This window comes from Hakea prostrata, unplaced genomic scaffold (assembly GCF_041222555.1).
Source record: "Hakea prostrata isolate BN-2017 unplaced genomic scaffold, UWA_Hpros_2 contig_8, whole genome shotgun sequence".
Lineage (NCBI taxonomy): Eukaryota > Viridiplantae > Streptophyta > Magnoliopsida > Proteales > Proteaceae > Hakea > Hakea prostrata.
This window is the reverse complement of record NW_028291127.1, coordinates 591,088-604,852: the sequence shown is the minus strand read 5'-3', so window position 1 is coordinate 604,852 and position 13,765 is coordinate 591,088. Positions and strand designations below refer to the sequence as shown.

Genomic DNA, 13,765 nt, shown 5'->3' with positions numbered 1-13,765 from the left:
AAGTAAGTAGAACGAGAACAGAATATCCAGTTTGTAACTTTAGTCATGATCGGACAGACAATGATGTGGTGAAACTTGACGATAAAAAGATTCTTCATAGTGATTGTTTTAGGTACCTTGGTTCAATCATAAATAAAAGAGGTGATATAGAAGATGATATTTCCCAAAGAATCAAAATAGGGTGGATGAAGTGGAGAGGTGTGTCTATGGTCTTGTATGATCAACGTATTCCATTAAAGCTTAAAGGAAAATTCTATGGGACCGTCATTCGACCAGCTATGATATATGGTGCAAAGTTGTTTTGGGCTGTTAAAAATAATCATGTAGATAAACTCAATGTAGTAGAAATGAGGATGTTAAAATGGATGAGTGGCAAAATTAGGAGGGATAAGATAAAGAATGATCATATTAGAGTTGGTCTGGGAGTTGCTCCCATAAGTGATAAGCTACGAGAAAGTCATTTGAGGTGGCATGACCACGTTCAATGGAGGCCTATAAATGCCCCTGTACGGAGAAGTGATATAATCCAAATTGAAGGAACTAGAAGAGCTAGGGGTAGACCTAAGATAACCTTAAGAGAAGTGGTGAGAAAGGATATGCATAGCTTAGGCCTTGTATCTAGCATCCCTCAAATAGAATTGACTGGAGGGCAAGAATCCATGTAGCCGACCCATTTAGTTGGGAAAGGTTTATTGTTGTTGTTGTACTCTAATAAAAACTTCTGCATTTCACTTGAACCTTCACCCTAGTGTTCAATTGCATCCGTAGTAGGGTTTCAGCCAATATCCCTCCCCTCCAACAATTATGGATTTCCATACATTTTTTAAGTTAGTTTCAAGCCTGAGTAGTGTTGGATCTCCACGCAACCTAACTGGCCTTTCCTTCCAATCGAACTGCATTGTTTGTAATTTCCAGTTGCTGCTAATGTCACCGAGTGTTGATAACTGTTTGACACCTAAGATTACAACCGTATTACCAAAGTTGAAAGGCAGCAAGCTTTGAACAAATGTGACTCTAGATGATGATTGGAACTTCACGGCAAACCCCATTTCTGCACACAGTCTTTCCATTGCCCAATGTTTCTGGAATGGCTTCCTTACCTTTAGTCCCAGTGGTTCCACAAGCTCCTGCAAAATAAAGTTTTGGACTGCTGCTCAGTCAACCAGAATGATCACCGGAGTGCCCAAAACTTCTCCCCTAAACTTCATCTTGCCTAGGGAGTTGATGTAACGAGGGTTCTGTGTGCCAATTCTACTTTTTCAAGGACTCCGTCGCCGTTTGCTTTCCCCCTTCGTCTGCTATCTCTGCCATCTGCGCCCCTTCATCTTCCTCTTGTACCAATAAGACCTTTAGTCGCTTATTAGGGTGCTGGTGGGACTTCAAATAAGAACCGTCTCAACGAAGTCAAAGTCTTTTCCATATTTTCTTTGATTTCTTTAGGAGTCAGCCACTGAGCATCCTTTGCCGCCACTGGAACTCACTGCCACTCAAAAAAAGGAGTTGGGTTCATTGCAGTTTGGTTTGGTTGGGTCGAACCACCTGTACTGGTTCCTGCTCCACTTGAACCACTTAGAGGTGGGTTGGACCCTATCAAGGAACAATTGAAAAAATTTCATTTTATAAAAAATGGTTATTTAATTTCTTCAATAGAAAGGATCTGGATAAATAAGATTCATTATATCTTTCCTATTGATTTCTGAGAATTTGAAAAAAATGATACATTTGATGAGAAATCCTTTTCAGTAAACATTGAAATTTTGTTAACCCAAGAAGTGGACGAGGAATCAAGACTCAATTTAAATTGGAAAAGCCTTTTTCTTTATTAGCAGAGCAAGAAATAAGTTGTTCAAAATATTGTTCCTAGTCTTTCCGACATCCATCTCAACATGCTCTTTGTTGGTACACACACCTTAATTGGCCAACATCTTGTCCGATACATGGTAGGCACTAGGCAGTCAGACAAGTGTCATACAGAGCTTTGCTTTAGGCTTTACAGGAATACTTGGGTATTCCGGATGCATCTCGCCATTTCATCCATCCCACTTTAATTTTCTGTAAACATCCTCAATTCACCTTGTGTATTTATGATTGACCCCACATATCTAAAATACTCAGTAGTATCTATCTTTCCTCAATTTGCACCAAGTCAATATTTTTCATAGTGGGATTAAAATTTCACATCGTATGCTATCCTGAAAAACTTTTCTGTTCGAGGTTGATCTCCATAGCTTTAATTTAGTATTAATCCTTGCTTTTGCCTCATCCACCAAAACAATATCATCGGGGAAGAGTATAGTATGCAATAGGACCTCATCTTGAATGCTCTTTGTTTGGATAATCCCTGTGCTGGGCTCTCCACATGGCCCAAAACAAGGGGGTTTAAGCTTATCTTGATGACTATTACAACAGTCTCCCTAAATTGATAACGATAACTATAATGATGAATTGATGATAATGATCTTAATAATGATATTATGTCAATGATGATAGTAAAAATAAACAAATGTTATTCATAATGATGTCTGTGTAAATAAATGAGAAACAACATCAACAATAGTTCGTAGCTTGATTGGAGTGGGCTGGACCTCCCATAATCTGATTTTTTGAATATGTATTGGTTGTTGAGTGTCTTATCTGTTGATGGGTCTACTTATTTGGTTGAGAACCTTACTGGTGTCTCAACTATTTTCATATCTACTGTTTATGCTAGAATTGTTGACTTTTGAGGATTGAAAATTTTGGCATGTATTACAGGTCAGGGCGGCCTTCTTCCTCCGATTCCTGGGTTGATCAGGTCACATGGATAGCAGGCATGTAGCGGTTCTTTAGCGTTAGCTTCTAGATACCGCCATTGATGGATTGACTTTTTTGGTTCATGATATTACATTCCAATAGATGTGGAAACCCGTCTATATTATATTTGGGAATTGTCATGTAATGTTTGATCTTTGACTGATCTGTTACTTCATAACAGAACTGAAGGTAGTTGTTTGCTATTGACTAGTTGTTTTTCACTCAAGGTGGCTTGACCCTAAAAGCTCATTATCCTGCTTTTCATTTAAGGGATAGTTTGTGTAGATCTAGATACATCCTGTTAGCTGTTACTCCAGCACCTGGCTAAAGGAATCTTGACTGCCTGCTTGGTCTCAAGATGGCTTCCACCATTACATTTATTTTGTAAAAAATATCATGTGGGGCCTAAAATACTTTGTTTGGTAACTAATTATTTCCTAAATTTTCAAGGTTCTGCAAGCTGAAAAATTGAAGTTCCATGATTGGCTAGACTATTCTTTTACTGCTTGCTGTTTTTGGTCATGTTTATGTTGCTCAGTGGTACCCCAACTAAAAGAGATCTGCATATGGATCCAAGAAGAAACAGAAATTAACAATACAAAGATGGAGCGAAGGAGCACAAAACAAAGACAGACGTCAATTATCTGAACCATTCGGTTTTAAAGATTCTTTCTGTAGTTGATCTCAGTAAGTGTCAACTGTTGTTTCTTTGAATTGATTATTTACTGTTTCATAAGTGATGTGAACATAGAGGCCCCCCTCTGGCTGAATCCCAATGAGGGCCCCAAGATCTACATAAACATGCTCGCCGAACCCCGTTACAGGGGTATTTTGGTCATTTTTCCAGCACTTCTAGGGCTCAAGAAGGGTCTGGTTGGAACCCCCTCGATCTTCTATTCTTTCCTCTTCTTTTCCGTTTAATTTTTTATTACATCCCATGGAGATTGAAATAATCTAATTTTACCTTCCCTCCCAATTTCCCTACCCATGCCCATTTTGTTAAAACCCCAAAATTCTCCTTTTCTCCCAAGGGTCTTCCCATATAATTTTTAGTTGATCCTTTCCATCCCGTAGTAGTCTTAAAATCATCCTTGGTTCTTTCGGTCTTTCCATTAATTTGCTGGAAGATTCTCAGCAAATCCCAAATTCTGGGGAGGTCCTCTTAGAAACCCTAACCATAGAGTTGGATTTACTTCTATAAGCTTCTGCTAGCCTAAACTTGCAGCTTCCAAATCCCTTTGGTTTTGTACTGTAGTCTGCATCAATGCAACTGCATTCTGTTGAGTGAAGTCTGACAGATTTTTTTCATCAAGGAGTGATGCTTCTTTAATGGATAAAGAGAATATACTCAACAGCACATCAAACACACCAGGGGAGAAGCTAGAAGAATGCTAGAAGGGGTGGGGAGCGAGTAGAAGGAACTGCATGATAGGAAAAGTCACTGCATAGAAGATATCTATGTTTATCTCACCTGTGTTAGGATCCCAGATTCAGCAAAACAGCATGACAATAATAATGTTGATAGTGGGGGAAAGTATACTTTATTAACTGATAACCTCCAGAACTCAGAATAACGCAGCAGTAGGCATTCCTACAGCTACCCTAGAGCAATAGCCCTAACCTCAAAATTTTGTGACAAAACAATCCCTAACCTACCACCCTCCCCAATACTTATAGTAGATAGTTCCCTAAATTAACCCCTTGACAAATCTTTCCCCAAATCTCTCTTATTTAGTAGTAAATATTCTCCAAATCATTCTTTATTCAGCAACCTCCTTCTTAAGTCCATATCTGTTTTCTTTCCCTAACTGCTGCTTGCCAAATCCAGCCCTCTTCTTGTGCTTGTGAGAAATGAGAATACACACGAGATATGAGGGGCCTATCAACACTTCCCTCCAACAGTTTCACCTTGTCCTCAGGGTGAAAATCAGGAAATTGGTCATTTGCCTCACTGTAGTCCTCCCAAGTATTTTCACATTGTGGCAGTCCTTTCCACTTAAGCAACACTTCTAACACCCCTTGAGGAGAGAAATGAATAGCGCCATCAGTTCTTCTGGGATAAGCTGCATGTCCCCATCCTCCGCGAAACAAGAAGGGAGTGCTTGGGGATTAATATGCTGCCCGATAACTTTCTTCAACTGGGAGCATGGAATGATAGTTCGGCGAATTTCGCCCATCTCGGTGGTGGGCAAACTGAAACCACCACTGAGACCAACTTTACAATATGTGGCCGGAATATCGCCGGAAAATCGACGATATTCCGGTGATTCGACGAAATACAGGGCAATATCTTTGAAATCCTGTCATGGATGGGGAGGTTAAGCTTCCAAGCCACCTGCAAGTGTACAACCTTCATGGAGACGATCAGAACAGCCACCGAAATAGTGTCGCCCATCGAGATCTCAAGCCCCAGAACCTCCTTCTCGACAAGTAGAACAACCAAAGCAGATCAGGCTGCAGGAACAAGGTCGCCGATTTTAGTCTCTCTTCTCTACCAAAGCACCTGAAAGATGGGCTTCTTCACACGACCTGTGATACGCTGGAGTTTGTAGCTCCTCTTCGTCCTCCTCGCTGGACCAGGCACCCCTGCAACTTGCAAATTGTACACTTGTACAGGGCCTTGGTTCGTTGTTCTCTATTTCATTCGCCTCTGTTTTGTGTTCTCAGAGTGCTTGAATCTTGCGAGGGTAGCAACGATGGCGACCGGTCTGCTAGTGGTTTCGACCATTTTGAAACTTGCAGAGAATTAGAGGAGAAGAAGAAGTGAAAATGGTGATGAGGTGTTTAAGTGGGGCCCATACCATTCATTATTATAGATTGATATGACCTCACCTGCTCAGCATTTTAACTTTATCGATTAAATTAATAATAAAAAAGCATAGGTATTGACAGTAACGTATTGTTTTAACTTTTGTGGGGGACCCAAATATTTATTACATTTAATTGATTTGAATCAGTCAGACCGAATTTGCAATACTTATCATCCAAATTTCGACGAAAAACTGACGAAATTCGTCGGTTCGCTAGATTTCGCCCCTTGGCGAACCAATGAAGTGAACCAAAATTTCATTCATTGACTGGGAGACATGAAACACTGAATGGACTTTCGAACCAATAGGTAAAAGTAAGCGATACGCTACTGCCCCACTTGCTCAATAATTGGATTATGCCCATACTAATGATGGCTAAGTTTTTTATTGGGGCGCTTGGTGAGCTTCTTGAAGCTATAAGGCTGGAGTTTCAGAAAGACATCCTCGCCCACTTAGTAGCTCACATCCCTACGATGAGTATCAATTGAAGCACGCATTCGATCTTGCGTAGCCCGAAGGTTAGCTTTGAGATCATCCAACACTCTATTTTGCTCCTAGAGGAACAAATCAACTTCATTGACTTTGGACAGTCCATCTTCCCAATGCAACATGGCTAGGGGTTCCTGTCCATACACAATCTGGGATGGAGTCATCTTAGTGGTTGAGTGGAAAGTTGTATTGTACCAATATTCACCCCAAGGCAGCCAAGTAACCCAATCCCGTGGTCAGCGTGCACAAAAACAGCAAATATAGATTTACAAACTGCGACTAATAGACTCCATTTGGTCATCAGTCTGTGGGTGGTATGCACTGCTGAATTTCAAGTGGGTGCCTGTCAATTTGAAGAGCTCCAACCAAAAAGTACTAACAACACACGATCCCTATCTGAAACAATGGTCCTAGGGAAACCATGGAGTCGAATGACCTCCCTACTAAACACAACTACTACATCTTTGGCAGAGTAGGGATGGGTTAAAGCTATAAAGTGTCCATAATTGGACTATCAATCAACCACCACTAATACCGTATCTCCACCCTTGTTCTTTGGCAGCCATCCAATAAAGTCCATGCTAATATCTTCCCAAATCCTCTCCGGTATGGGTAGGGGTTGGAGGAGACCAGCCGGCTTCATAGCTTGGTATTTACTGCACTGACACGTATCACAATTGGCAACAAAATCACGGACAGAGGTCTTCATGCCAATCCAATACACAACCCTAACTAGCCTCTTATATGTGTGTAGGAATCTAGAATGACCTCCAAAAGGAGTAGAATGATATTCAGCTAGCAACTTCGGAATTAACTGTGATTTTTCGGGTATCACTAACCTATTTTTGTACAAGAGGGTCCCATTTTTGAGCCGGTAATCTGGGTACTCATATGATCCCTGAAGCAAAGCTTGAACTATCTTCTGGTAGCGTTTCGAAGCTTGCACATCCGCTTCTAACCCTTCACCACCCAACCAAAAGGCTGATGTCATAAAGGAGAGCTGGATTTCACCATCCGGTTATGTAGAGAGTGCATTTGCAACTCTATTTGACTGCCCGCGGATGATAGATAATTTCAAAATCCAGCCCCAACAACTTCATCACCCATTTCTGCTGGTCCTTTGCAACAATACGTTGATCTAATAAATATTTTAGACTTCTCTGATGAGTACTTACCTTGAAATGTCGCCCTATCAAATAATGCCGCCACTTCTGTATGGCTAGCACAATCACCATTATCTCCTTCTCATAAATTGACTTGGGTTGAGGCCATGGTGACAACACTTGACTCCAATGAGCGATCGGATGCCCTTCTTGCATAAGGACAACACCTAGTCCAAAGCGTGAAGCATCTGTCTCTAGCACAAACTCCTTTGTAAAGTCAGGCAAGACTAGCATAGGAACTGTAGTCATGGCTTCTTTTAGTGCTTCAAAAGCCTTTGTTGCCCTCTTGTCCCACATGAATGCATCATTCTTCAAGAGGTTAGTGAGGGGTGCGGCTATCCTCCCGTAGTTTTTAACGGTAATATCCCGTTAAATCCAAGAACCCACGCAAGGCCTTAAGATTTCTAGGTTGGGGCCACTCCACCATGCATTTGATCTTCCTTGGGTCTGCTGTTATGCCATGGGTAGATATATTATGCCCTAAATATTCGCGGACCGGAACACCAAAAGAACACTTCTTCTTATTGACCACCTAGTGGTGTTTGGTGAGTAGAATAAAAGTAGTTCGTAAATGAACCAAATGTTCCTCCATTGGAATGCTATACACCAAAATGTCGTCAAAAAACATCAGAATAAATTTCCTTTAGTGCTCACAAAATACCTTATTCATCAGTGATTGGAATGTGGCCTGTGCGTTGGAAAGCTTGAAGGGCATCACAAGGAACTCATAATGTCTGTTGTGAGTGCAAAATGCAGTCTTTTCTTCATCTCCTTCTGCCATTCATATTTGGTGGTAACTTGACTTCAAATCGAGCTTGGTGAACACTGTAGCTGCTCCCAACTCATCCAGTAATTCATCTATTGCTAGAATGGGGAACTTGTTGGGGTGTTAAGTTTGTTCAAGGCCCTATAGTACACACAAAACCTCCAACCGCCGTCCTTCCGTACTAGCAAGTAGGGACTCACACTTGGTCGTATCAGTCCTGCCTTCAGCATTTCTTGCACTAATCTTTCAATCTCATCCTCCTGGGCATGTGGGTACTGGTAAGGTCGGATATTAGGGGATGCACTTCCCCCCAACAGCCTAATGGTATGGTCATGAGGTCTACGAGGTGGCAGTCCCATAGGTCATAAACAAATGTGCAAACTCACTCAATAATCCCAATACGCTAGGGTCTTCCTGCTGCTTCCCAACTTCAATACCTGCGTGTTGCAGTTCCAGCCAATAAACTCTTCCCCCTGCTTCTACGTCTTTTCAAATTTTTTTATAGTTGTCTCCTTTCGCAGTGGGGTGGGATCTCCATAAAGTGTTATACTCTTTCCTTGCCATTGAAAACTCATGGTGTGGTGGTGCCAGTTGCTTATGATTTCGCCAGGTGCTTCTAGCCAATCTACTCCCAAAATAATGTCTACACTGCCCAGATCGAATGGAAGTAGATCTAGTGCAAAAGCCTCTCCCCCAATGGTTATCACAACTTCCTGGCATATACCCCTCCCTTTATTCTGCATACCATTGCTCAATGTCACCTGAAAGGTCTTCTCTTGCACATTCAAACCCAAGGTTTCCACAAGTTGGGTCAACACAAAGTTATGAGTCGCACCACAATCCACCAAAATCAGAACTTCATGACCGCTGATCACCCCTCTCAATTTCACGGTCTTTGGTGAGTCGATTCCTACCAGAGATGTGTTCGAAAGCTCCACCTCTAACATTGGCTCTAACTCGGCTCCTCCATTTTCGCTTTCGACCTTTGCAATAGCCACCACTAGTTCCGCCTCATCTTCCTCTTGAAGCACAATCATTCGGAGTTGCTTGTTGGGGGTATGGATGACCCTTGGTATATGGTCCATCACATCTAAAACACAAGTCTTTGTCCATTAAGCCATTGTGACCTGCTGGAGTTTGCTGGCGAAGCGGTAGTTGCAGTCCGAATTTGTGAAGAGGAAGATGATGGTTCACTTCCCTTTTGGTTCAGTCGAACCACTACAGCCTGTTTCAAATTATTTCCTGGGTTGCTACGTGGTCCAGCAGAATTAGTTGAAATACCGCTGAGATGGGCTTTAGGCTGAGTGGGTTGTTTGGGCCCAATTTGTTTTTCTGGGGTCTTTAGCAGCCCAATTACATGCTTCAACAGCTTGTGCCAGGTCCATTATTTGGGCTAATGATGTGGGCCTATACAGCTTCACTTCTGCCCTGATGTCATCATTTAGCCAAGCAAGAAGCACCCCCGAAGCCAGCCTTCTTCCACAATTCTGGCTGCTGCTGTGAGGACTTAGAACCCTCCCTTGTACTCTGCGATGGTGCCTATTTGACAGTGTGTAATCAGTGCCTCTTGGGGAGTTTGCATCTGTGCAGAGCAGAAGTGCTGGATTAGAGCCCCTTTAAACCCCTTCCAATATCGCAGAGGCTGTTGCGATTCCTTAAACTGCATCCATCCTAGAGCAGCCCCTTCAAAACATTTCGTTGCAGCTCTAAGTTTCTCTTCTTCATATAGTTCGTACAGGTCAAAAAAACGATCTGCTCTAGAAATCCACCCCATCGGGTCCTCTCCTACTAATGTTGGCATTTCAAGTTGTCGTGGAAGAAGTTCCCGTCGCCTCTCTGTCTCACCTTCTCGATCTAGAGTTCGACCTACCTCTGTTACCTCCAACAACTGAGAAGTCACCTCCATGGATTGTACTGCTCTGATACCTAGTTGTTAGGATCCCAGATTCAGCAAAACAACATGACAATAATAATGGGGAAAGTATACTTTATTAACTGATAAACTCCATAACTTAGAATAACACGGCAGTAGGTATTCCTACAGCTACCCGAGAGCAATAGCCCTTACCCCAAAATTCCTTTGTGACAAACGATCCCTAACCTACCACCCTCCCCAATACTTATAGTAGATAGTTCCCTAAATTAACCCCTTGACAAATCTTTCCCTAAATCTCTCTTATTCAGTAGTAAATATTCTCCAAATCATTCTTTATTCAGCAATCTCCTTCTCAGGTCCATATCTGATTTCTTGCCAAATCCAGCCCTCTTCTTGTGCTTGCAAGAGCACACGAGATATGAGGGGCCTATCAACCTGCAGTAAGCTCGTCAGCAAGAGAGTTTACTGATTGAGTACTCTTAAGGGAAATGTTACTTTACACCAATGAAGACCATGCTTTTTGAGTTTGGTATACATACCTCAATGGCCTACCACACCTCTCTTGCAACCAAATCATTGTGGATTTGGAATTACCCCTAAATAGTAATGTCCATCCAATCATTAGAAATAGCTAGTTGGAGAACTTGAATGACTATCCAGAGCTTAGCAGTACTGGAACAGTTCAATAGGACCCAAGTACCTCATAAAACGAGCTCAATGAGATCCTCTACATTCCTAAATGGTAAAAACATCTCCAGTGCCTGCAGAGACAGGGTTCCAAAGGAGCTGCCATCAGCATTGTAGTTTATAGCTAACTGGTGGTAATTCTTTTTTCTCATTTCCCCCCTGCCCTCCAACTTTTCACATCATGACAGGATAGAAATGAAAAGAAAAAACCATTTTTCAAATGAAGTTCCCGTGAGTTGAAGAGTGCATGCTATTTGGAATGACAATGGGGATGGGAAATTCTTCTGACAATTTCTGAACTCTATATTGAGAGTTGTCAAAATTTCAGGAGTCTTTTCCCATTTTGGCAAGAAATCTCACTTTCTTTAGTGATCTATCTTGGATTTGTGTCGAGAATAAATGTTAGTCACGGTCCCGCAACATTTTATAGATAAAACATAAAAGATTTGTTTCCTTTTCAATGGACAACCAAACATCAAGACAGCTTATTTTTCATTTCTTTTCATGATACTTTGTCACAGTGGTAGGGTCTTTGGTATGGGTATGAATTGTGTAGTATCGTATCATATGGGCCAAAACACATCATTATTGGTCTGATACCATACTTAGTCTTTCTTTAAAAGAAATGCAGATTGTGACGACCATTACATAGTTTTTCTTTACAAAAAGGAAATATGAGGATTTTGGCGACCATTACAGAGAGAAATCGAACTTTATACAACCAAAACAGTAGCTACACTGAAAGGAAAACAAAGAAAATGAAGAGGGAAAGAGGAGGAGAACTAGTACCAGGAGCTTGTGATTCTAGATAGAACTCCTGGAATTGCAGGCAGTCTTATTTATAGAACTCAAAGTCCAAAGTACAACTTGAGAGACAAGTCTTCTTGTCCTCTTAAAAAGGAATTAAAAAAAATACATCTTGTGGACAAAACTTACTGACCCAAAGTCTGTCCAAAATAGAAAGAACAAGAAAGGGAATTATGAAAATAGAAACTATCAACTATAACTCTCCATAACTTGTGCACTAAGAGTTTTTCTCCAAGAATAAAAACTATGCAACTCAAGCACCAAGCCAACTGTCCTAAGGGGTCTGTGCACCGAAGCAGCAACGTTGAACCTTGCGCAAGTTTCAACACTCCCCCGCAAACTGGAGCGTACAAGTCTCTCATGCTCAGCTTGCTCCAGATATACTAAAAACTAGGTTTGAACAGAGTTTTAGTGAACAAGTCAGCTAGCTGATCAGCAGAACCCGCAAAGGGAGTCTCGATTATATTTTTCTTGACCGCATCACAAACAAAGTGACAATCTACCTTTATATGCTTCATCCTCTCATGTAACATTGGATTGCTGGCAATATAAGTAGTAGCTTGATTATCACAAAACATTCTCATAGGGATGGAGATTGGAAACCCCATCTCCTCCAACAAGGAACCAAGCCACATCAACTCAGCAGCTATGTGGGCCATAGCTCTATACTCTGCTTCAGCACCAGATTAGGCAACAATGGACTGCTTTTTACTCCAAGTCACGAGATTTCCACTAAGAAAGGTACAATAACCCGTAGTAGATCGACGACCAGCTGCAAATCCTACCCAATTTGCATTAGAAAAGGCAACCAAATCCATAGTCCAATTTGGTTGATAGATAAGCCCTTTACTAGGAGCACTCTTGAGATACTGAAATATGTTCATTGTTGCATCCCAATGGGCCTTTCTATGGGAATGCATAAACAGACTTAGCACACTTACATAATAGGAAATATTAGGATGTGTAACCGTGAGATAAATAAGCTTTCCAATAAGACTCCTATAGCAATGGGCATCATCCAGCCCCAATTTTAACTAAGGATCCATGGGAATGTCAACAAGTTTGGAGATAAGTATTCCAATTTCTGCCAAAAGATCCAAACTGTATTTTCTTTGTGACAAGCTAACTCATTTCTTCCTGCGAATTACCTCAATCCCCAAGAAATAGTGTAGGTTACTCGAGTCTTTAGTTTGGAAATATTTTTGTTAGTGTGTGTTAGGACCCTAGGATGAGGCCAGGTGGAATGAAGGTTAGTTAGGGTTAGTTGAGATAATGAGGCCAGGTGGAATGAAGGTTAGTTAGAGTTAGTTGAGATAATAAATAGAGGGAGAAGAGTGAGAGAATGAGGGTTAGTTTGGGATAGTTGAGGGTTATAAATAGAGGGACAAGTGAGTGGAGAGGATATCAAATATTTTATGAGAGCTTTCTTAGGCAGCCGTAGCCTGAGGGACACCATGAGGTGTGGGGGTGACTGGCTCCATAGAAACCAGAGTCTATCTTGTTAATTCTTGCAACTTTGTATTAATTTTCCAAGATATTATAAGGATCTTATCAACTGGCATCAGAGCTGTAACGATCCAGGGAGGTGAAATGGCTTTGTCTCTATTTTCTGGTGATGGAAAGGCACAAGAATGGTTGAATGAGTCGAATGTTTTTGTAAGCGACAACTAATTAAGCATGAATATTGGCTCGGAATAGCTCTCGAGCATTTGGATGGAGATGCACTTAATTGGATTTATTAGAAACAATGGCCAGAATTCAACTGGGCAATGTTCAAAGAGGCTCTAAAGCTCGACTTCGGTGAAGGCAATATCAGACGGATTAAAGAACTCGTGAAACCAGAGAATCATTCACAAGTAGATCCAAGAATACTTGCAGCTGAAACTTTGGAGTCGAACGAGAAGATTGACATCGGTGAATCCTCTTGTACTCAAATCGGCTCGATTGGCACTATTCATATTTCTCCTAGCATTGAGAATAGTTGGATTTGTCGCAGGGAAGCTTTGATAGAGTCTTCTACAGCAAAGGAAGAAGTCGAAGTCGCTGGAATTGGAGCGATGATGGAGCCACCACGCTGGAACAGAGGGGAAATTGATTGGATGGCGCGGGCTTCGGCGAAGCCTCCGTGGATGGGGGCGATGACGATGGAGGGAGTCTTGTCGGCGTCATGGAGTGGAAAACGAACAAAACACTTGGTGGAAACCAACAGGCGGCGGCGACAAACTCCGCTCGCAGAAATGGGAGAAGACGATGGTGGGGTTGGAGGGTTTTTAGGGTTGGTTTGGTTCACCCCAGACCAGGTTTTGGGTTGGTTTCACCCCTTAAGAGCCCAGGTTCTTCTAAATTGGGCCCAACTCAGGTACACTTATTCTCC

At 41.7% G+C, this 13,765-nt stretch overlaps 1 protein-coding gene across 1 annotated transcript in view; it reads left to right on the top strand.

Moving 5' to 3' along the window:
* LOC148999428 (NAD(P)-binding Rossmann-fold superfamily protein) overlaps positions 1–13,765 on the top strand; it is a 69,259-nt gene that overhangs the window by 39,246 nt on the left and 16,248 nt on the right. Inside the window, exon 4 of the mRNA XM_089141157.1 lies at positions 2,755–2,810. Within this exon, the coding sequence (XP_088997283.1) occupies positions 2,755–2,810 (56 nt within the window). The remainder of the gene's footprint in view (positions 1–2,754; positions 2,811–13,765) is intronic.